The sequence below is a fragment of the Ornithorhynchus anatinus genome, chromosome X1 (assembly GCF_004115215.2).
Source record: "Ornithorhynchus anatinus isolate Pmale09 chromosome X1, mOrnAna1.pri.v4, whole genome shotgun sequence".
NCBI classification, from domain to species: domain Eukaryota; kingdom Metazoa; phylum Chordata; class Mammalia; order Monotremata; family Ornithorhynchidae; genus Ornithorhynchus; species Ornithorhynchus anatinus.
The window spans coordinates 83,999,174-84,022,274 of record NC_041749.1 but is presented as its reverse complement, the minus strand read 5'-3'; the positions used below and the strand labels follow the sequence as shown (position 1 = coordinate 84,022,274).

Here is a 23,101-nt window from a genome sequence, read left to right as displayed (position 1 = left end):
GCACTGAACAAGGCACTTGGGAAAGTACAATATAAAAACAGTAGATAGATATAATCCCAGTCCTCAAAGAGTTTACAGGCTAGAGGTGGTGGGCAGACAATTTACAGATAAGGGAAATGACAGAGTATGTGGAAATGCGCATAAAGGCTGTGGGTGGGGTGAGTATCCTAATGCCTATGGGGTACAGACTCAAGTGCATAGGTGATGGCAGAAGGGAAGGTGAGTAGGGGAAATGAGGGCTTAGTTGGGGAAGATGTCTTGAAGGAGATGTAATAATAATTGTGGTATTTGTTAAAGCACTTACTATGTGTCAGACACTGTACTAAGTGCTGGAATGGATACAAGCAAATTGGGTTGGACCCAGTCCCTGTCCCACGGGCTCACAGTCTTAATCCCGTTTTATAGATGAGGTAACTGAGGCACAGAGAATTGAAGTGACTCGCCCAAGATCACAGAACAGACAAATAGCAGAGCTGGGATTAGAACCCGGGGCCTTCTGACTCCTAGGCCCGTGCTCTGTCCACTAGGCTACGCTGCTTTAGGAGAGTAGTGGTTTGTCGGATATGAAGGGGGAAGGAGTTCCAGGCCTCCAAGGGGAGGGTGTGGACAGGGGTCTGTGGTGAGATAGATGAGAGCAAGGTACCATGAGTAGGTTGACTGTTCACGTGGCTGCCGTTGATTCTTAATTAACTTGGTTAGGGCAACTTAATGTAGCTCCCATTTGCACAGGGTAACTGTTGCATAAGAGTTATGTCTGTGTTACCCAGTCCAAAGAACGACAGTTGGAATGCTTTCTGGCCAAGGAGCCCAGAGACCCTTTGGCTTATAGCAGAAACTGAGTAAAAGTGGGTTTTTTTCATTTTTGGTTTTTCCAGTACTATTACAATTCCTTAACCCAGCAGTATCTCTACTGGGATGGAGAGAAAGAGACCTATGTGCCTGCTGCCGAGTGCGTAGCACACCAGCAAACTGGCTTGCCTCCTAATAAAGAAGGGAAAGAGAAGAAAGAGAAACCCAAGAGCAAAACAGCACAACAGGTAAGAAAGCTCATTCTTGAGCTGTTGCTTTTTACTCGATGTCTTGGTTGAGTATTTATGAAACATTTAAATCTTCTGTGCATTAATTTTGAGTGGTAGCTGTTTTGCCACTTAAATACCTAAGGAGTTTTGCAGATAATTAAAAAAAAAAAATCTGGTGGCCCTTGATGGCAGTTTATGTAATTGTCCTTCACGTCTGAAGGTGATGCCACGGTGCCTCTACCCGTTTGGGCTTAAAATATCAAGTGGCCACTGCCGCCTTCCATTTGGCGTACATGCAAAAATTGTCCTTGGTTGTGTAATTACATTTGTTATTCAGTCTTTGGCACTATTTACCCTCATGCCTGCCAAACGCCAGACAGTTTCTGTTGCCTCCCTGTGATTAATAGCCATGCTGCATTGTGTAGGATTGTGCTTCGCTGTCTTGCCCACCCTACCTGCCGTCTTGTGGCAGTGAGCATCAGTAGCTTGAAGGAGGGTATTGATGTGGCTTAACATGTATTACTTTTTCAGAATCTTAGTTCCTTTGTGGGTCTAGTCTGATTTTACCTGGGGAGGGGGAGGTACCTGCTTCTGCTAATTTCCATGTCGAAACTCATCTGAGGTGTGGCTGGTTTAAAGCCACACCTGAAATGACATTGGGGTCCCGGGCTTTTTTAAGGAAATTAATTATGGTTCTTTTTAAAGCAATCTTGCACATTTTTCTCTGGTGGATGGCAACTTTTATATGCTGGCTTGGAAATGGGTGGGGCAAGCTCTCATCATCAGACCTGTTATTTTCAAACTCTTAAAATTCCTGACACAATTTGCTGGTTCACTCAGAGACACCCTCAAAGTCTCTAGGGTTTAGTTGTGGTATTCGTTCATTCAGAAGCCCTAGTTGTATTAATGGTATCTTGGGAAAATCCTTGAGGAGTGATATTAAGGATGCTTTAAATCTTAGAGTAAAAGAAGACTTTTTATGACCAAATGTACGGTACCAAACACCAAGACCTGACTGTTTCACATACTGCATGCGTTTTTTAACTAGTTTGTACGGTGGTGATTTTTCTTTAGATTGCCAAAGATATGGAACGCTGGGCGAAGAGTCTAAATAAGCAAAAAGAAAACTTTAAGAATAGCTTCCAACCTGTCAATTCCTTGAGAGACGAAGAGAGGAGAGAATCAGCGGCGGCCGACGCTGGCTTTGCCCTCTTTGAAAAGAAGGTAAAGTTGCAGACCGGTGGTAGAGATCTGAAAGAGAAGGGAAGAGAAAACAAAATCGTGACCTTAGGGATCTTTGTTTTCTAGGGAGCATTGGCTGAAAGACAGCAGCTCATCCCAGAGCTGGTGAAAAATGGAGATGAGGAAAATCCACTCAAAGTAAGAATGTAATTTTAATGTTTTCCAGGTTCCACAATCCCAGGCAAAAATCTCGAAGGGCACAGTCTGTAGGTTTAGGTTAATTTGTTAAATATTTGCCGGGCTATAGTGACTCTCTTTTTCCACCCTTGGGAGTGAAGCTGCTTTTGCTCCTATTTCAAATTGGGTGCCATTAGGCTTTGCTGGGCAACCAACACAAGTTAAACATTCATTTGTGGATTTGAGCTTCATATTCAGATTTAAGTTGGGAAGATAAATTCATTGCTTAAATTCTTTACTTGTTGAGGCAACTCACGAAGTATTTCCAGTTACAAAGCAGTTTGCCTTTAAAGCTGCAAAGTTTTGATAGGTAAGCCAGAGGAAGAATTTTAAAGTGCCTGCATTAGCAGATGAGCAAAATAAACTTTTTTGAAATCATTTGTTGAGGGTTCATAAAATAGAAATCAATGCAGCTAAGGAATGGATTCACCAATTTCCGTCTCTCTGGGCTGTACTTTCAGACTGGCAGGTCCAGTGGTGTTGTAGAGCAGCCACCACCAAATTGTTCAGAAAGCTTCCCCTATCTCTAACTGATTTTAATGCATCTCCCCAGCTAGACTTTAAGCTCCCCGAGGGCAAAAATTCTGTTTACTAATTTTACTGTACTCTCCTAAGTGCTTATTACAGTGCTCTGCTCAGAATATGTCCTCGATCAAGATCCTTGAGCAATTGATAACCATTTTTGTTGAAAATATTTGATCATTTGCCTCAAAAGTCAGTTCTGTCCTTCATGGGGGTGGCATTCCCGAAGAACCATGCGTTCACAGAAACATGTCGTAGTAGGTTGTTTTTGATACCTGCATGCTCAAAACATTTTCATCTCACACTGCCTCATGTCCTTTCTAGAAAGCACACATTGTCAGAAGAACCTTCATTAATTTTGTGGTAGCTTCTATCCAAAATATGTAATGGGAACATGTTTTATGGCAGAACTGCTTGCTCCTTCCCCATAAAACATCTGGGGCTCCTAGGTGAATTTTTATAAGCTGTTGGCCACCAAAGTGGCCAGAGCAAAATAGTTTTTGCATCACTGGTTTAGCTGTGCTTTACTTCTTAATGATCAATTTTTCACCTTTACAGCGTGGTTTAGTTGCTGCTTACAGTGGAGACAGTGACAATGAGGAAGAACTGATGGAAAGAATTGAAAGTGAAGAAGAAAAACTGACTGACTGGAAGAAAATGGCATGTCTGCTCTGTAGAAGGCAGTTTCCAAATAAAGATGCTCTGGTCAGGCACCAGCAGCTCTCAGATTTACATAAGGTAGCTAAATGTATGGCCATTTCAGTTTTTGGAGATAGGTTGCCTGCTTGCTTCTTTCTCTTTTTGGGGGGAACTGGGGGTGGTAGTTAAATAAAAAGATTCTTCTCAACTCAAAATAAACAGGTTTGATGTTATTGCTGTTGAAGTATGTGCAGCAGAAAATATTGAAGTTGGCTTTTGCTCTAAAGAATAGATACCCTGTGAACTCAAGCATTCCAAAATTGTCTCATCAATCCCTTTACATGTATTAAATCTTTTACTCAGCAAAACATGGATATCTACAGACGATCCAGGCTGTCTGAGCAGGAACTAGAAGCTTTAGAACTAAGGGAGAGAGAGGTAAGTGATGGGCACATCCGGGCACACCTACTTTTACTAATTGAGATGTCGCCAGAATGTGAGGGCTTGCACTCCTCTTTGTTTCATGGCAGCATATGGTGCTGGTTTGCCACGTAATGGGGAGAATGGTGGTGATAAATCAGTCAGTAGTACACCCAGTTGTCCCATACCGTGGAGATTGCATTCTTATAAAACCTCACATTTAAAGAAAATGACTGCTGTACCCATTCTGTTGGCCCATATGTGCGCACGAGCCCTTTCTTCACCCACCTTGACCCGCCATATCCAAGCAGGAGTGGGTTGTTGGGTGAATGGTCCTCAATTGAGTTGTTGTAATTTTGAAAATCACCAGTAGCCCGGTGTCGGGGTCTGCTGAAAAAGCTGTGCCCCAGGGGCTTCATTGTACTCTGGTGTTCCTGGAGCCGGTACCCACCTTGCTTACTGTGGGATGCTTTTAACTGTTGGATGAAGGGGCCCGTGTATCATGGAGCATTTACTTTCCGTAAGAGACTGCTAGCGACCGACTGCTGTAACAAACAAAAGCTTGTAGCCTTACACTAAGATGTCAGAGCTGTGACAAAAGGAAGTCAGACTGGTGTTTGACTTGTTCAGAGAGGGACCCCCCACCCCTCCGCCAAGCTTTCCAGTAGTAAAACTTGAAACTTGTAGATAGGGGATATCAGGGTTGCGATTGGGTTTTGGCCTGGCCATGTGAGATCCTGACAGTTTTTATTTCCCTGTTTTATTTTAGATGAAGTACAGAGATAGAGCAGCTGAGAGGAGGGAGAAATATGGAATCCCAGAACCTCCAGAACCAAAGCGCAAGAAACAGTTCGATGCTGGCACAGTGTATGTGTTCCCAAAGATCCCACGGTACCTCTAACTGAAAAATCTTCAGTTCATCTAAATCTTTGTTTTTGTCTTGCATAGGAATTATGAGCAACCTACTAAAGATGGCATTGACCATAGTAATATTGGCAATAAAATGCTGCAGGCCATGGGCTGGCGGGAAGGATCGGGCCTAGGGAGGAAGTGTCAGGGTATCACCGCACCCATTGAGGTAAGCATTACAAACTGGATTTTTGGGCTGACATCAGGCCCGATAGGTAGGAGGAGAGCCTCACTAGCTGAGCCTCCTATTGCTTCTGCGGTATCAAATGGGGACAGCGTGCCACCATCTCTTTAAATGCCACCCAAATGTGTTCTTAGGAAAAGCCATCTTCCTCCAGACATCACATTTTCCTGTCTGTACTTCAATACAAAATCAGACCAGTAAGTAGTCTGTTGGTGTGAAATGCTTTATTGAAGGAGTTTTTTTTCCTAGCAGATTTTCTACACACCAAAGGAACTCTAACGTTTTTACAGTTGCCTTGCCACTGACGTAGTGAAATATTGAAGCTGGAATTTTAACATACACATAATAATAATGATGGTATTTAAGGGCTTACTATGTGCCAGGCACTGTATTAAGCGCTGGGGTGGATACAAGCAAATGGAGTTGGACGGAGTCCCTGTCCCATGTGGGGCTCACATTCTCAATCCCCATTTTATAGCTGAGGTAACTGAGGCACAGAGAAGTAAAGTCTCAAGGTCACACAGCAGACAAGTGTCAGAGCCAGAAAATTGCCCCAAAGTTTGCTGGAAATAGAAAAGCCACTGTGCTTGCCCCAATTCTCCTACAGTCAAACTAGTTTGACAACTAGCTCTGAATCATGTTAAGGCAGGTTGTCTTAGCACTGGATTAGTGAAGCAACTAAGTGGCTGGCTTTTAGAGATGCGTGTCCCATAGCGTATCCACTTTGTTAGTAGTGTTGGTGCAGCTCTCTACTTGTGTGACCCTCTTTCACTCTTTAAGCTTGCTCCAGGTGTCTAGGAAGGATATCTTTATCTTGGTACCAAACATACTCTGCAACTGAACCTGAAACCAAAAGAGTGAAATCCAGTTCCAGTTGAGGACATTAGAGGTTGCTTCATGGCTGGTAACTGCAATCTTTTTCTAATCTCTTTCCAGGCTCAAGTACGAATGAGGGGAGCTGGCCTTGGGGCAAAAGGCAGTTCTTACGGAGTATCGACTGCGGATTCTTACAAAGATGCTGTCCGGAAAGCCATGTTCGCTCGATTCACTGAGATGGAATGAAATAGAACTCCTTTCCCCTGTTGCTCAGCACCTTTATATATGTAGAAGTCCACAGGACTCCCTTCTACAGAATTGACTGTTACAACCTGTAGCCTTGGCCAGGACTAGTGCCATCGACGGGCTTATGATGAATTATTTCCTTTTCCGGGGACTTCTCTTCCATAGGATAATGATTTCCCTTCTGGGGAGCGTTTGGTGGCCATTACCCCACCTCCGTGCAGGGGGAATCGCGGTCAGTCGAACTGGGATGCTGCATATTTTATACTGTCTTGTATATACTGTAATTTAATATGTGCAACTGTGTTCCAGTTAAAAGATGCCACTCCTCTGCAGATGGTGAAGTGTTAGCTGTTGTTTGACACTGAAGTCTCCATCTCCATTCTGTTGTTGTGCTGTCTATTTTGGCAAAAAGCCTTATGTATATTTTGTATGATACCTTTGTACAGAATTTTTTTGAAGATTTTCAATTTAGGTGCCAATTCTGGCCCCTTTCCAGAAGAAATAACTTGAAATATGTGTGCAAAGCGTCTTTCCTTCTCAAGTGGGTGGGGGAAGCATGTCTCAGCAAAGCTTGCCCGCCGATGAATTGTCAGATTTAAGAGGAGAATTGACTAATATGCTGGCATCTGGGCTGGCTCTAACACTTCCCTACATCGTCTTTAGGTGGCTTGAGTAGTGGGGGTTTAACCGGTTCGGTTTTGCATCAACCCTCCAGTGACCCAACATCCAACAGGCCTAGGTGAAAGTAATAGTTATCGAAATAGAAATTCTCAAGAAGAACTTCAGATTTTCAATAGGCTTTTTCGGCCCTCTACTGCTTCCAGCTTCATGAACCTCAGTACCTTTATCCTTCCTGCTCAGCCTCCCTGTTCCTCTTCCAGTGCTGGGCAAAGGTGTGGTGGCAAGGTCAGTTTCTCAAGGCTGGTCCGTCCCCCCCCCCCCCCGATCAGGTTTGTCTGTAGGCTGAGTTCTGTGGCGGGCTCACCATGGCGTGGAGGCCTGGGATCATGGGGGCCCCAGGTGCCTTTCTTTGCCTGCCCTTGTCTCACTTCAATCAGTGATACTCAAACATTAACTGTGTGCCGACTGCTGTACTAAGGGCTTGAGACAGAGTTAGTAAATGCGATCCCTGTCCTCAAGCTGCTTATAACTTATTCCCTTGTCTTGCGCTGTTGGCAGGGAGAAAGGAAAGTGGAAGCCAGTACCATCCTGATCTCAGGGGTTCACTTTGGATCGATCTAGGGAGAGGTTATTGAAGGGGGACAGCATGAGGGTCGAAGGGGAGAACAGGGAGCTTCAGTCAGCATTGCCCTGCCAATTCTTGGATATCCTCGGGACTATCAAATTTGAAGGGGCTTGCCTCCCAATGGTGGGCAATTTGACCCTAGTTGTGGTTTGGTTACAGCCCCTCTCCAGATCCCAGAAGGTTCCCCCTCACCACCAGGTTCTCACCCATTGCAGAGATCACTTTAAACACTCCAGATGAGCTGTGCTGTGAGAGAATGCACTCCCCCTCTCCCCCCTTACGTGTCACGAGCTCTCCCACCTACTAGGATTCTAGAATCCAACTTTGTGCTGCCCTTCACTTTCATCCCAACACTCCCCATCTAGTGGGAGGAGGGGACATGGTTCTGTCCTGATCTCCAACAGCCTGGAGCCTCGCATTTCTCCGCAAGTCCTGGCCTTGCTACTCGTCTCCATCAACTATCTTAATCTGGATGTAGCTTCCAGGCAGACCAGTTTTGTTAATGATGCCCCAGCATCTTCAGCGGCCTCAATTTCATTCTCCAATTTAGACTGGTTGTGGAATGACATAAAAGGCGTGTCCCTTGCCTTAAGAAAAATGAGGTATTACTGTAATGACTTTTCCAAAGGCTTGTGGACATATTGGATGATCACATCTCCCCTCTGCCCCTCTTGTATGAACAGTGCTGGTCCCCTTCGCACTATGCTTTCTGGTGGGATTTTGGCTCCCGGAAAGTAGAGGGGTTAGTGACTGACCTCCTTAGGACCTGGGAAAGAGCAGAGCTCCATCCTCAAACTGCCTGCTTTCCAGGAAGGCAGCCCCTTTGAACCTTACAAGTCCAGTTTGAGGGACTCCAGTATGGCTATCACAGTGATCATCTACTGTGTCTCCCCAGCTCTGGCGAATCCAGGCTTTGTGGGGAGCAACTCTTGCTTGCTATTAGAGGACTGTGTAACCTGCTTTTGAACAGGCCAGACAATAAAAATGGTCAGTTTGCCCAGTGGAGCTTGACTCTGAAAGAGGTAGATGAGTTCCCTGCACAAGCATTATGGGCTCAGAATTGAGGAAAGGAGGGAGCCCGGATTATGCATGCGGGCCACCCCCTGCCGCTTTTAATTTTGCGGGCTGTTTTGGTGGGGCAAAACTCCATGCACCAATTATGGTCATAGTCCTGTTCTAAAAATAGAAGCAGAAACCTCTTGCAGGAGACAGATGAGCAAAACCTCTATCTACCCCAGGGCTTAGAACAGTGTTTGACGTGTAGTAAGTGCTTTAACAGGTACCATTAAAAAAAAAAAAAAAGGCACGTTTCTGGGAGGGAAACCGCTCTAGTGGAGAGCAGACTTTAAGGGAGTGTCATTTGGCTTCGGTGTCCTTCATGGCCAGGAACCAGTGTCCCAAGGGCACCTGTGCTTTCATGGATCGCAGGCTACCTTCCGCGGTGTGCAAAGAGATGAGATAACTAATGGAAGAACCCCCCCCCCCCCAGGCCTGCTCGTTGATTGGATGGCAGGAGCTGTAGTGGAAGCAGATGCTTAGGGCAGCCACTTGGCCAAGAGCTGTTTTGCAGGGACGAGGTTACCAAGGCTTGAGGTGCAGGGATCCAAGTTGAACTCTCCTACTGGCTGGGGTCACAAGTGGCCTAATTAGGCACATCTTAAGCGTCAGCATGTGAGGATTCCAGGTGAGGGCACACACAATGGGATCTCCAAACTCTTTAATTATGGGAGCCTAACTCATCAAAGACTGAAGCTGGAGTCTCCCCTCTACCCTGGGGGGTTGTTTGCAGGAGCAGCAGCTGAGCACAGAGCTGCACAGTCCAAGAGTACTGTGAACAAGGAGGAGAGGCTGGGAAGCGGTTGGGTGGACCCTTGATGACTTTTTGAGGCTTCCCTTCAGCCTCGCTAAGCCTCAAAGCGTATTGTCTTACCTGTATGCCTCAAGGGCACTCAAGTAATCTTTAATCAAGCTTCCACTCAGCAGTGGCACTAGGGTGTTAGCTGGAGGGCTAATTGCTTGGCAGCAGGTGCTCTGGATGCAGGGTCTTAGGTTTGGAGGGTTACACCCTGTGTGGCTATTTGCTTCCCAGATCCCTCTCCCAGCCCCTCTCCTCCTCTGAGTTAGGCCAAAGGCCAACTCCATTGCTCTCGACTGCCCTCGGACCATCCGGCCTCCCTCCATTGCCCTCTGCCGAGGAAAAGAGGTCAGTAGATCATAGCCTCCATTACTCCTTCCCTTGCCCACCTCGCCCCATCACAGCCCTGGCAGAGGGCCGGTTCTACTCCAGCCAACTCCTCTGCATTTGGGATCATCAGATTCTTCCCAGGAGGGTGGAAAGCAGCGGCTTCTGCCACTAGCAGTTTGGTACGTTTGGATTAGACTGGGCCCAATAAGCCCTTGCCTGAGCAGCCTGGGCTTTGGGTGGAGGAAGCTCCCCTGTCTGCTAACATCACTTGGTGTCTCCTTAAAGTCACTCTTGCCTCCTGCGTGGCCTTTCCCGCCTCCATGGAGCAATCCTGCAGTGAAGGCCACCCTGTAATGTGGGGGCGAGTGGAGGAAGGCCCAGCTTCTCCTCCAGGAGCCATCACCATTCTCCACTCACCTCTTCCTCTCTCGGCTCCCCCTGCCCATCCCCTCCCCTCCTAGAGGCTGATGACAGCTGCTGGGTCAGCCCAGGGCACCTCGGTTCCAACGGCCAGGCTTTTCGGTGGGCTGCCCCGGACAGGGCGAGGCCTAGGGAGGGAGAAGCGATAGCAGCTGTTGCGGCGGCTCTTCAAAGCTCTTTCTGAGCCCAGATGAGTGGGCAGAGCTGGGATAAGCCACTGCAGACAGGCAGAGACTGGGGTGGGGAGGAAGGAGGAGGATTCTACTGAGCTCCGGGCAGAGATGCAGTCTGTAGGGCGCCAGGCCTGGCCATCCTGATCCTAGAAGAAAAACTGCCAACTGAAACATTGAGGCGAGAGAAAAAGAAAACGGACGTGTTAAAGGAAGGGGAGGGAAGCGGGCATTCTCTGCCTCGAATTACAACAAGAAATGGTCCGGAGCGGCCAATCTCCAAAAGGAGGCGGTCATGTCGCAGGATGCCCACCAGGTGGCAGCACGCCCACGTCAATCTAGCGTGGGGCCGTCAGTGGCTTCCACTCTAGAAAAATCAATATTTAGTTATATTAATGTCTGTCTCCCCCTCTAGATAGCAAGTTCGCTGTGGGCAGGGAACGTGTCTCCCAACTCTGTTGTATCGTACTCTCCCAACCCGCTTAGTACAGCGGCCCGCACGCGCTCAGTAAATACCATCACTGATGATGGTGGTTGAGCTGGATCTGCCGAGCTGTGCACACCCAAAAAGTCAGGACTCCTGAGTTTTATTTCTGTCTGGGCCCTGGCTATTTCCATGTGACCCTAGGCAAGGGCTCCCGCCCCCGCCCCCGCCCAACGTCAGGTTCCTTGCCTGCCCTTGGAGGCCTCAGGAGCGATGAGGTAGGGGATGTGGCAACCTACTTTTCCAATCCTCACTTCTCGGTGTGGCTTCTAGCTCGGGGAGAATTTTTTTTTTAATGGTATTTGTCAAGTGTTTACAATGTGCCAGGCACTGTGCTAAGTGCTGGGGTAGATGCAAGATAATCAGGTTGGACACAGTCCATGTCTCACGTGGGGCTCACGAACTTAATTTCCATTTTGCAGATTAGGAAACAAGCACAGAGAGGTGAAGTGACTTGCCCATGGTCACACAGCAAACAAATGGTGGATTTAGGATTAGAACCCAGGTCCTTCTGAGACCCACATGTTCTCTCCACTAGGCAACACTGCTGACATCCATCTCTCCTTCATGAGCCAGTCCACGATTTCCTCAAGGACAGCTGGTGAAGTGTGGGGGCTCTGGGAAAAGGAGGAGCCACTTTTCCCCATGGGAGAGTCTTTCAACCTGACCTGAGCTTGTTTGGGGGAAAGCCAGCCCCACCCCACTGACTCAACCAGGGCTCAGACTCCCCGATCCTGAGATGGGCCCACTAGGGTGGGGCCGCAGAGACCCCAGGAAGGGCTGTGTTTCCTGCTGTGAGGCGAAGAGGAGGCCTGGGAGCAAGATGACCATTTCTGCGTGCCAGGCCTTTTCTCCTTGTGCCTCAAGGACTTTATTTGCTCCTCTATATCCTCATTTTCCCAGGTAGGGAGGGAGTTGACTGTCCCAGGTGAATAGAGCTGAGGTATAGAAACTGAAGATCTCACCTAAGTCACCTAGAACTACAAGGCTGTAGTCCCCCCCTCCCCCAGACTGAAACTGAAAGGCGACTGGGAAAGGGGATAGAAAGGCACCATTTGGACCCAGATGCTGCTGCCTCCAGCCTCTGGGGTGCTGGGGGATAAAGCTCTGGATCGGATCCTGGGCAACTGCCATCCAGTCCAGTGCCATCCCTGAATCTCCACGTGCCCAGGGCGGGGCTCTGATGGGTTGTAACTTCGGCCAGCTCAGACTGACAGCAATCAAGCCCAAAGAGGGTGGGGCACTGTCTGGAAAGGACAGGTCTGGCGCTGGAATGCAGCCACTTCTTGGGTGGGACCCAGTCACAGGCACATAGCACCCCCAAGGTGGAGAAGGAAAACGGTATCCCGGGGCTGGTGTTCCTGACTTCCCAAGCCCCTCAGAGCCGAATGGGAATCATTACTCCTGGGTTTCATTCCCAGATTAGCCCCTGACTCTCAGGGGAAGCTAGTTAAGTTGCCAGTCTGTTTCCCTCTCCTTCCACTCCTGCGTTTTCTGTTTCATTTGGATCTGGGGAGCCATCGCCCCATCTAGGAATCCCACGGTCAGGCTCTGACCCAGAAATGGCTGTGTTGCAGGATCTGCTGAAATGTTCTTTTCCCTCATCCTGACACTGAGCAAGGGCTGAGTGTGCTTAATGTCTCTGTCGAGTCTGGTGGTGAGCAGTGGGTACAGCATGGGTCCCCCACTCCTTCCCTTTCCTAAAATCTCAGAATCCTCCGAGCAAGTGTGAAAGAGAGAGAAGAGAGCAGAAAGAGAGGGAGAGGGAGGGAGCAGGCAGGGCTGGGCAGCTCCCCTGGCCCCCAGCTCCCCATGCTGCAGGTTAAGTACTTGGATTCTCTTGGCAGTTGTCTCTAACTGGAGGGTAAATAATTTCCCGGTGAGAGTTTCCCAGCATGGAGATGTGCAGGGTCGATAAAATGCATTTCCTAATCTCCTTTGCCCTAGCTCAGTCACTTGCTCGCGCTGTCTTGCGTGCCTATTGATCTCACAAAAATATCCTGGCAGCGAGGGATGGGTTAGACCTTGAACTTTACTTCCTTTAGGGAGGAAGAGAAGGAGGCTGGGCTGTAGAGGAATGGGACAGGCAACAGAAGTCCCTTAGGCTCCTTGTGGTGGGTAGGGGGCCCTGAAAACTGGCTCCCATCACCCCCCTCACAGTGATCTTGCTCCCTCTTTTGGACTCTTCTCTGCTCCATTTGTACCCCCAGAAAACCCTGGGGTGTCCCTTGCCTTCTCAGGGGACTGAGAACTTTGGATGGCCCCTTGGGGAAAGAATCTGGAGCTGGGAGGGGACTTGAGTGAGTCACTTAACTTCTCTGGGCCTCAGTTTCCTCACCTGTAAAATGAGTATTCAATACCTGGTCTCCCTCCCTTTTAAACTGTGAGCCCCGTGTGGGACAGGGACTGTGTTGGACCTGAGTATCTTGTATCTACCCCAGTATTTAGTACAGCGCTTGGCACAGAGTAAATACTTAACAAATATCCCAATGATTATTACTAACCAACTGGCTCAGGACTCTCCCTTGACACTAATAAGGTCTGAGCAAGGGCACAGCACTTGGGCTTGACCACGGGACCGGAGCTTTGTGAGTTGGAGATTTGCATAGTCGCTGGAGACCCACGTATTCACGCTCAGGCAGGCACGGAGATGTTCTCTTTCCCCGAGTCCCCAAGTTGATATCTTGCTCGTCCTGCTTGCCTCTCACTTTGAGTACCCGGCTCCCTCCTGCCCGGGCAGTCCAACTCCCCCTCCTGGTTCCCAGTGCCTCCATGCTTTCATTCCCTAGTCCTCTCCTCTACTTCCCCCTTGCCCCTTATTCCGATCCCCAGGCTGCAGGAACCCCAGCCCGAGCCAAAGCTGCATGTCATTTGGGGCGAAGGCTGAGCCCGGTAACCATGGCCACAGGAATTAATAAAAACAATATTGTGCTGAGGAACCAGAGTTTGGCAATACTGCTCTCGGCCCAGTGGGGGGGACGGGAACTGGTGTTGGCTGCCTCGCTTCTCCCCCTTCCCCCAGTCTGTCACTGGTGAGTCAGTGACAGAGCTGGGACTAGAATCAATGCCCTAACTCCCAGATAAGGGCTCTGTCCCCTGAAGCCACATGGCTCTACCACCTTGTCTGCTGTGTGACCTTGGGCAAGTTGCTTCACTTCTCTGTGCCTCAGTTGCCTCATCTGTAAAATGGGGATTGAGACTGTGAACCCCAAATGGGACAGGGGTTCTGTCCTACTCGATTTGCTTAGTACAGTGCCTGGCATATAGTAAGTGCTTAACAAATACCAGAATTATTATTATTATCATTATGGGGATCAAAGAAGGCTGGCGACAGGGTTGCTGGGCCAAGGATCTTCTGGAGACCCTTAGTCCCAGGGACCTAGGAGAAACTTGGGGGAGCTGTCTCTATTGGGCTGGAGAGAGGCCCTGCTGGAGTTTCTGCTCCTTCAGAGAGTTCTGACCTCCAACAGCTTCTTTGAGAGACTGGGAAGGGCCAGAATTTTTCTCCCCATGTTGTAGCGAAATTAAGGCTCAGAGAGGGCAAGGCACTAGCTGAGGTCACCCAGCATACCTGAAGCAGGCCGGTCTCCACATTTGGCCCAGTGATCCTTACCCTCACTCGCTTGTCCTCTCAGGTTGATGATTCCTGAAGAGGCTTTATCCCATCTGTGACTGACAGAGCTCCTATGGAGGGAATGTCATAGAGCCCATGGGAGTTTCTCTGTGTGTTTCTCTCTGTCTCTGTCTCTCTTCCCACACAGTCCTCCAGCTGTCCCGCCACACCTTGATCAATAAGGACCCTCTCTTCTCTTTGGCTCCAAACTGATCACCAAATTGAAAATCCAATAAAGAAAATCAGAACCGTGGACAGACCTTGAGCCCACCAAAAGGGAAATTGCTAAAGTCACCTCTACCTTTGCCTTCCCCATCCCTCAATGCTCTCCTCATTTTGCTACCCCGCTGGTCTCTGCACCTGTAGCCAGAGTTCTGCTGGTCTAGCCAATCCCACAGCACCTGACCTCTGGGTCTGGCCCCACCACAAGATACTGCCAGCTCATTGTGGGAGGAGGTAGCTCATCTGGTTGGCAGGGATAGTGTGGGCAGCCTGGTCCCTGTGCCATGCTAAAGAGGCAGCAGAGAAGTCTTACTCAGGGAAGTGGGGAGTGCAACAGGGCCAGAGGTGAGGTGGGGGGCGGGCAGGCACAGAGATGGAGGGAAGAAGGGATCAGGATTCAAACCCCATTTTGAGGTCCTTGAGAATTAGTAGATGTGTACAGATCAGTTTTTTAGGAGAGTGGGGAAGCACGGTGCTCAAATATCGGTGAGCAGGAAGGCGCTAACAGGTGTGCATGGATGGGAAAGGCTTTACGTAACCCTGGTGAGAGTGACCTCCTGCCTCTCAGTTTCTCTTTCCAGGGTCTCCAACCCTGAATTCAGGAAGTTCTCCCTCATGTCAAACCCGAACCCCCTCCTACTGTAAGCCTGTTTCATTTGACTGGAAATCTGCTGCTTTGGGCCTCTGCTATGGGGAAAATTGAAACCTGGAAAATGACATCGAGACACTGTGACTTCTCTTCCTTTCATGTTTCCCTTCCCTCCTCCTGAACCCGGGCACCTGTTTTCCTTCCTTCTGGGCCAGTTCTTTGAAAAATTGTGTTTATTAAGCTCTTCTTATATGCCAAGCATTGTACTAAGCACTGTGGGAGGTACAAGATAATCAGGTTGGACACTGTCCCTGTCCCACATGGGGCTCACAGTCTAAGTAGGAGGAGAACAGGTATCGAATGCCCAATTTACAGATGAGCAAACTGAGGCTAGAGAAGTTAAGTGACTTGCCCTAGGTCACCCAGTATGCAAGTGGTGGGGCCAGGATCGGAACCCAGGTCCTCTGACTCCCAGACCCATGTCCTTTTCACTAGACCACGCTGCTTCTACCCCAGCACTTAGTACGGTTCTTGGCATAAAGTGAGTGCTTTTAACAAATACCACAGTTATTATTATTCTTACTCATTATAGCTGGTACCAGCTGAATGAGGCTGGGGAGAGCTGACCAGGGCTGTTGCTCCCTTCCGGCCTTGGCCTGGCAGTTTCTTCTGCCCCGGGATCCGCTCCAAGTCTCTTACCGGCTGGCTTGGGGAAGGCGAATTTCTAGAAAGGGACTTTGTAGCTGAAAATTCCTTTTTTGGCCTGAATCTGCATGCGGGGGCAAACCAAACTCAAAAACTAAGCCAACGTTAGCAGGGATTGCCCCAGGTTTTTGGAGCCAGGCTCTACGAGTCCGCCCTCAGAGCTTGCCTGCCCCAGAAACTTCAATGCCAACACCTATACTGATCGAAAGAGAACATTTTGAGCTTTTCCATCACAATCCATGTTCCTCTCACCCCACTTTGATCTTGGAGGAGATGGGGTGGGGGCAGCCCGGGACCAGGGAAGGGCCTATCCTGAGAGAGCTTCCAGAATCCAGGGGGGGCTTCAGAGGGATGACAGCTGTCAGCTGTCAATCAGGAAGGCTGGGGGCCAATCAGGAGGTACACCAGGGGGCACGGTCATATAGATGAAACTCGAGGTGCCCACCGGCAACCGTCCTGAGTTGAACAAAAAGTGCCAGGAGCCGATCCCCCTATTGGTCAAGAGGCAGATTTCACTGAGGCTATTATGAAGCGAGCGGATCGTGTGGACTGATTTCAAACTGTTGTTCGGTTTCCCCTGTGCAGACTTGGCCAGTAGGTCCGTGTTGCCGGGGCAGGGTCAAGGCTAAATGACATCGCCAGGCTGTTCCACGTCCCTCAGTGCAAACGCCAGCGGGGGCTTTCCTGAGCCAGGAAAGGAAGCGGTATTGGTGGCAATGCCTCCCTGGTTCGACGGCCCCGGATCAACTCCTAGGAAATTTGGGGAGAGTGGAGGTGGAAGCAGCTGTGGCGGTGACATTCCCGGGCCGTTTTGAGTCTTTCTCTCCGGTCACCCAAGCAGAGACTTTGATTTCCAGGCAGTCCGGGTGAATTCTGGATCGGGGGAGACCTTAGTGTCTAGTTACGGCCGAAGAAACTGGCATCGGTACTGGACAACTGTTTCAAGCGGCTCATGGAAAGTGGCCGAGGGTGGTGGGGATTTTCAAACATCCCAAAGTCATATTTGTCCTTGGATGGTTCTGGAATGGCAGACAAATATCTCAGTCAGCTGGCAAGCCCTTCCTGAGCCTTTAGGAAGCAGAGAACCAAACTCACAGCCAACAGGGGAAACAAGATTGACACGCAGTCAATTCACACGAGTGAGGATGGGTGGACACAGGATGATCAAGTGGGCCCTGAGGAGGAGGAAGAGGAGGAAGGTGAGGAGGAGGAGAAGGAGGAGAAAGAAGAGCAGGAGGAGGGGGAATGGGTCATGAATTGTATGGACAGGTTGAAGAATGGTGAGAGTAATCAGGAAAAGGTGACTTTGAGTTGTGATTTTAAAGAGGGGAAGGAGGTGGTATTGGTGATCCAGAACAAGGAGACGGTTCTATAAGGGCATAGGCCTTAGCATGGGCCTGGGAGTCAGAAGGTCATGGGTTCTAGTCCTGGCCTTACCACTTGTTTGCTGTGTGACCTCGGACAAGTCACGTCACTTCTCTGCGCCACAATTACCCATCAGTAAAACGGGGATTGGGACTGTGAGCTTCACATGGGATGGGGACTGTGTCTGACCCAATTTGCTTGTACAGTGCTTAGTACAGTGCCTCACACATAGTAAGCGCTTAAATACCATAATTATTAGTAGTAGTAGCAGTAGTTACCGAGCACCCACTCTGCAATACATTTGGGAAATACAATATGAGCAAGAGATAGTCCCTGCCCACAAAGAGCTTATCTCTAGTGGGAGAGTCAAGATTTAGGAGTAATAATAATGATGGTTTTTGTTAAGCGCTTACTATGTGCCAAGCACTGTTCTAAGCGCTGGGGTAGATCCAAGGTAATCAGGTTGTCCCATGTGGGGCTCACAGTCTTAATCCCCATTTTTACAGATGAGGTAACTGAGGCACAGAGAAGTGAAGTGACTTGCCCAAAGTCACAAAGCTGGTAAGTGGCGGAGCCAGGATTAGAACCCATGACCTCTGACTCCCAAGCCCATGCTCTTTCCACTAAGCCATGAAAATAAATACTTAAATGTACAATTGAATGAACAAATATTCACCGGTGCTGAGGAAGAGGATGAGTAGGTTCATAAGTGCTAGTCTACCTTCCCTAGGAGTTTTCCCAGATCCAACCCTTAGGAGTCTTTGGCATCTCCCTCTGCTTTATGGAGTGCTTCCTGACTGAGACAGGCCTCCTACACATCTCCTTTCCTGGCTGTTACCACCCCAGGGACTTGGACAGATTTTCCCCAGATGTTACTAGGGTTGAATTTGCTTTTTCTCTATGGGATTGTATGTTTCCTACTGTAGGAAGTTGTACAGGATGTAAATATCAGCAGAGTCGAGAAGGATTTGGAAGAATTAATGGATGAGAGATCCCTAAGAGGGAAAGGTAGAGAAAGAGGAGGGAGAGTGGTAGTAGAAGTATTAGAAATAGCACTTATTGAGCTTCCACTTTGTGCGGTGCAGTGTCCTAGGTGCTTGAGAAGCACAGGATAAAGGAGGAGAAATTTAGGGACATGAGATGGCACATTCCTGACCACTAGGATGAAAGTTCAGAGGGGAAGTTATCACATGGTCCCTACAAGTGTCCTGTTACCACTGTCAGAGACAGAATCTTGGGCTGGATGGACCATTAGTCTGCCCTAGGAATGGCAGTGTTTATGTTTTTAGTAGGTTGGGGATGAGATGTGAACTTTGCTTAAGAATGTAGAAGCTGAAGGTTTTATTTTGAAAAGGTATGGAAGGAATGCATGATGCTGTAAGTAAGGAGCAAACTAAATAAAATAACAAGAATATATCATTTAACACAGCCAACATTATCATGGATCTCCCAGCCTCCAGGCTGTCCCCTTGGCAGTCCATACTTTTTAGCTGCTCTCAAGTTAACCTACTCACTGTGCCTCACTTTCATTTTTCTTGCTGCAGACCTTTTGCTCACGCCCTCTCCTCTGCTTGGAAGTTCCTCACCCTTCATATCCAGCAGACCACTGCTCTCCTCATCTTCAAAACCCTTCTGAATTGCCAATCTCCTCCAGAAAGCGTTCCTTGATTAATCTCTCATATCCTCACCCTGTCTGCCCCCCCCCCCTTCCAATCCAAAATGTCACTTCAGCCCTTCTGTGCCACCCTCCTGTACTCACAACCCCCACTGCAGTTTTGTACATATCTTATGTACTCTGTTACTTCCTCTTGTCTGTAATTTTAGTGTCTGTCTTCCCCACTAGATTGCAAATTCCTTAGGAGTAGGAATCATGTTTACTAATTCTATTGTACTCTCCCAAGTACTTATTCAGTGCGCTGCACACAGTAGGGCTTGATAAATGCTGTTGATTGATTGAAACAGTTCCATTAATCACCACTGCAGGGACAAAAAGAGCATAAAATAAGATCCAATTACAACTTCTCCTTTCTTAAGCCTTATTCCCACCAATTCTAGTTCATCCCCAAAGGTAGCAGCTGGTTGTTTTCCCACAGGCCTTCTCTCCAAGTCACAGGTTTCAGGCCTGGTTCCTTCTAGGGAACCTCTTTGCTCCATTTCCAACTCCTCAAACCTGGGAAAGCAGCATGGTCTAGTGGAACAAGAATGGGCCTGGGAGTCAGAGGACCCGGGTTCTAACCCCAGCTCCGTCACTTACCTGCTGTGTGACCTTGGGCAAGTCGCTTCATTTCTCTGGGCCTCAGTTTCCTCTTCTGTTCTCCCTCTGACTCAGACTGTGAGCCCCATGTGGGACAGAGACTATGTCTGACCTGATGATCTTGTATCCTCCCCAGTGCTTAGTATAGTGCTTGGAACATAGGAAGTGCCTAACAAATACTATTTTATCATTATTATCATTAATATTTTCATTATGTGGAAAGATCCCTGACTTTGAGTAGGCCTTCTTCAAAAGCCCTTCTGATGTCATCTGGCTGTTACTTGACTTTTCTGAATGGACCAAAGTTCCCCAGTAGGCAAGACTTTCTTGGCAGTCACTGACTGACCTGGGCCCTCACAATCCCATGAGACTGAGATGCCTCTCTGTTCACACACGATTTCTGGCCCTTGCTTTACCCTATTACCTCCAAAAGGCAAGAAAAGGCCATTTTTCCTGAGGATTGCCCTGTAAGGGCCCCTGCTTGGAGAGACGGTGTGGGAGGGGGAGAGGGTGGGGGAAGGGGGGGATGGGTAAGGTAAGTAGATAAAGCCGTGGGAGGGCTATGTATATGTATTTATCTGGGTAGGTGTGGAGGATTCTGATATGTGGGAGAGAGATGTTGAATCGGGTCTTGCCTTGAGGGTGTGTGTGTGTGTGTGTGTGTGTGTGTGTGTGTGTGTGTGTGTGTGTGAGAGAGAGAGAGAGAGAGAGAGGGTGTGTGTGTGCCCAGGCATATGCCTGATGTGTACACACACATGTGGTCTGCGTGTGGTTTGGGTTATATGTTTAATATCACTCTCCTTGGCCCCACAGCTAAATTCTTGCCGTTCCCTTGGGTTGACACAACAGGCTAGTTCTGGGCCACGTGTTTCCCAGGCGGCTGGGCTGCCTCTCCTCCCTCATGTCCACCTCTTCTCTTCTTTCCTCTCCTCTCCCTCTTCCTCTCCTCTCCTCCCCTCTCCCCTACCCCCCCTTCTCTTTCCCTCCCCTCTCTTCTCCTCTCCTCCCCTCCCCTCTACCCACCTTTCTCTCCTCCCTCCTTCTCTTCATTGGGTGCCACCCTTCAGGTGGAACTGCACGAGGATCTTTGTTCTTTCCAGCATTGCGGAGGAGGGTGGGGGGTGGGGGGAGAGATCAAACACAATACAGGCAGTGGCAAGGAGGAATGTGAAGGAGCCCCCAGCATCTGGGCCAGGGAGCAGGCAGATCTGCAGAGCAGGATCAGAAGCTGTCGGGGGGTGGATGGCCAGTTGAGGGCAGCCTCGGGGGATCCCGCTCCAAACCGTGTGGCCTCAGTGCCCTCCTTGTTCTGCCCCTCTGGACTTTGGGTTTTTTATTTTGTTTTTTTTTTACTCAGAGAAGTGGCATTTCGTTTGATAAGCTGCAGTGGGGAATTCCACTGTGAATGTCCTTGGCAGAGAGAGCATTTCCACCCCGGAGCTAAAAAGAAAGCCGTATTCCGGCAACTGCCCAGACCAATGCAAACAGGTGGCCGGCCTAACTCCTTTGACCAAACAGCAGGCTGGAAACTCTGAATTCTCATACCAGTTCTGCCGCTCACTATGTAATCTTGAGTAAGTCAATCAAGCAATCAATCAATCGATCCATCAGTGGTATTTGCTGAGCACAAAACACCAAAGCAAGAGACAGAGTCTCTACCCTGAGGGAACACACAATCTAATGGGGGAGATAGACAGAAATTATTTGCCAGTAGTGGAAGGAGGAGGAAGAGGCAGAGATATATCCAGATATGGTAGTTGAATCAATAATTTAGTATACAAATAAATATTATATACTATATATGTAAAGTCAGTTTTCCTCTTTGAATCTCACCCTCCCCATGTGCATAGTCATTATCGCCAAAGCTGTACTTTGTGGGCAGGGAATGTGTCTGTTTATTGTTATATTGTAATTTCCCAAGCTTTCAGTATAGTGCTCTGCACACAGTAAGCACTCAATAAATATGATTGAATGAATGAATGAATGAATGACTCACCAGTCTTCAAACGCCTCCAAACAGTCGCTGATTCCTCTCCATATCAAGCAGAAGCTCTAGACTGTTCAATCAGTCAATCAGTTGAACTTATTGAGCACTTACTGTGTGCAGAGCACTGTACTGAGCACTTGGGAGAGTACAATGTAACAGTTGGTAGACTAGGTTCCCTGCCCACAATGACAGAAGCAGCATGGTCTAGTAAATAGAGCACAGCCCTGGGAGTCAGAAGGACCTGGGTTCTAAATCCTGCTCTGCCACTTGTCTGCCGTGTCACCTTGGGCAAGTCACTTAATGTCTCTCTGCCTCAATAACCACATCTGTAAAATGGAGATGAATTCTGTGAGAGCCCCATGTGGGACATGGACTGTGTCCAACCTGATTATCTTGTATTTACCCCAGGGCTTAATACAGGGTCTGGTACATAGTAAGTGCTTAACAAATACCATAGAAATGAGTTAAGTCTAGAGGGGGAGACAGGCATTAATATAAATACGTCAATTACAGATATGTACATAAGTGCTGTGGGACTGAGAAGGGGTGAAAAAAGGCTGTAAATCCAGGTGCAAGGGTGCTGCAGAAGGGAGTAGGAGAAGAGGAAAAGAGGGCTTAATCAGGGAAGGCCTCTTGGAGGAAACGTGTTCTTCATAAGGCTTTGAAGGTGGGGATAGGGATTGTTGGATATGAAGAGGAAGTACATTCCAGGCCAGAGGCAGGATGTGGGTGAGGGGTTGGTGACGGGAAAGATGACATCGAGATACAGTAAGTAGTTTGGCATTAAAGGAGTGAAGCTTGCAGTCTGTGTTGTAGTAGGAGAGAAGTGAAATAAGATAGGAAGGGAAAAGGTGATTGAGTGCTTTAAAGCCATTGGAAAGGAGTTCCTCTTTGATGCGGAGGTGGATGGGCAACCACTGGAGGTGTGGGCAAACATGGCCTGAACATTTCTGTATAAAAATGATCCGGGAAGCAGAGTGAAGTATGGACTGGAATGGGGAGACACAGGAGTCAGGAAGGTCAGCAAGGAGGCTGATGCAGTAATCGAGGCAGGATAGGGTAAGTGCTTGAATCAACATGATAGCTGTTTGAATGGAGAGGAAAAGAGGATTTTAGTGATGTTGTGAAGGTTGAACCAATGCGATTTGGTGACAGATTGAATGTGTGGGTTGAATGAGAGAGATTAGTCGAGAATAATGCAGGGGCTATGGGCTTGTAAAATGGAGGATGGTGGTGCTGTCTACAGTGATGGGAAAGTCAGGGGGAGGAAAGGGTTTGGGTGGGACTATGAGGAGTTTCATTTGAGGTGTCGGTGGAACATCCAAGTAGAGAAGTCCTGAAGGCAGGAGGAAATGCGAGAAGGAGAGAGATCAGGGCTGGAGTTGTAGATTTGGGAATGATCCTCATAGAGATGGTAGTTGAAGCCATGGGAGTGAATGAGTTCTCCAAGAGATTGGGTGTAGATAGAGAATAGAAGGGGACCCAGAACTGAGCTTTGAGGGACTTCCACAGTTAGGGGGTGGGAAGCAGAGGAGGAGCCCATGAAAAAGAGCAAGAAGGAGTGGCCAGAGATATTGGAGGAGACCAGGAGAGGACAGTGTCATTGAAGGCAAGGTTGGATAAGGGGGTGGTTGAAAGTATCGAGGAAGCAGCGTGGCTCAGTGGAAAAGAGCCTGGGCTTCGGAGT

General features: G+C 48.5%; 1 protein-coding gene across 3 annotated transcripts in view; it reads left to right on the top strand.

Annotated features, from left to right (window-relative positions):
* RBM5 (RNA binding motif protein 5) overlaps window positions 1-6,692 on the top strand; it is a 41,235-nt gene extending 34,543 nt beyond the window's left edge. For 2 of the 3 annotated variants that reach the window (XM_029050164.2, XM_029050165.2), the window contains exons 18-25: window positions 876-1,037; window positions 2,094-2,243; window positions 2,328-2,399; window positions 3,519-3,698; window positions 3,963-4,037; window positions 4,789-4,886; window positions 4,968-5,097; window positions 6,049-6,692. In XM_029050164.2, the coding sequence (XP_028905997.1) occupies window positions 876-1,037; window positions 2,094-2,243; window positions 2,328-2,399; window positions 3,519-3,698; window positions 3,963-4,037; window positions 4,789-4,886; window positions 4,968-5,097; window positions 6,049-6,174 (993 nt within the window). In that variant the 3' untranslated portion in view covers window positions 6,175-6,692. Of the gene's footprint in view, window positions 1-875; window positions 1,038-2,093; window positions 2,244-2,327; window positions 2,400-3,518; window positions 3,699-3,962; window positions 4,038-4,788; window positions 4,911-4,967; window positions 5,098-6,048 lie in introns of all 3 variants that reach the window. The other variant, XM_029050166.2, reaches the window with a different exon arrangement.
* Window positions 6,693-23,101: the final 16,409 nt, after the last annotated feature.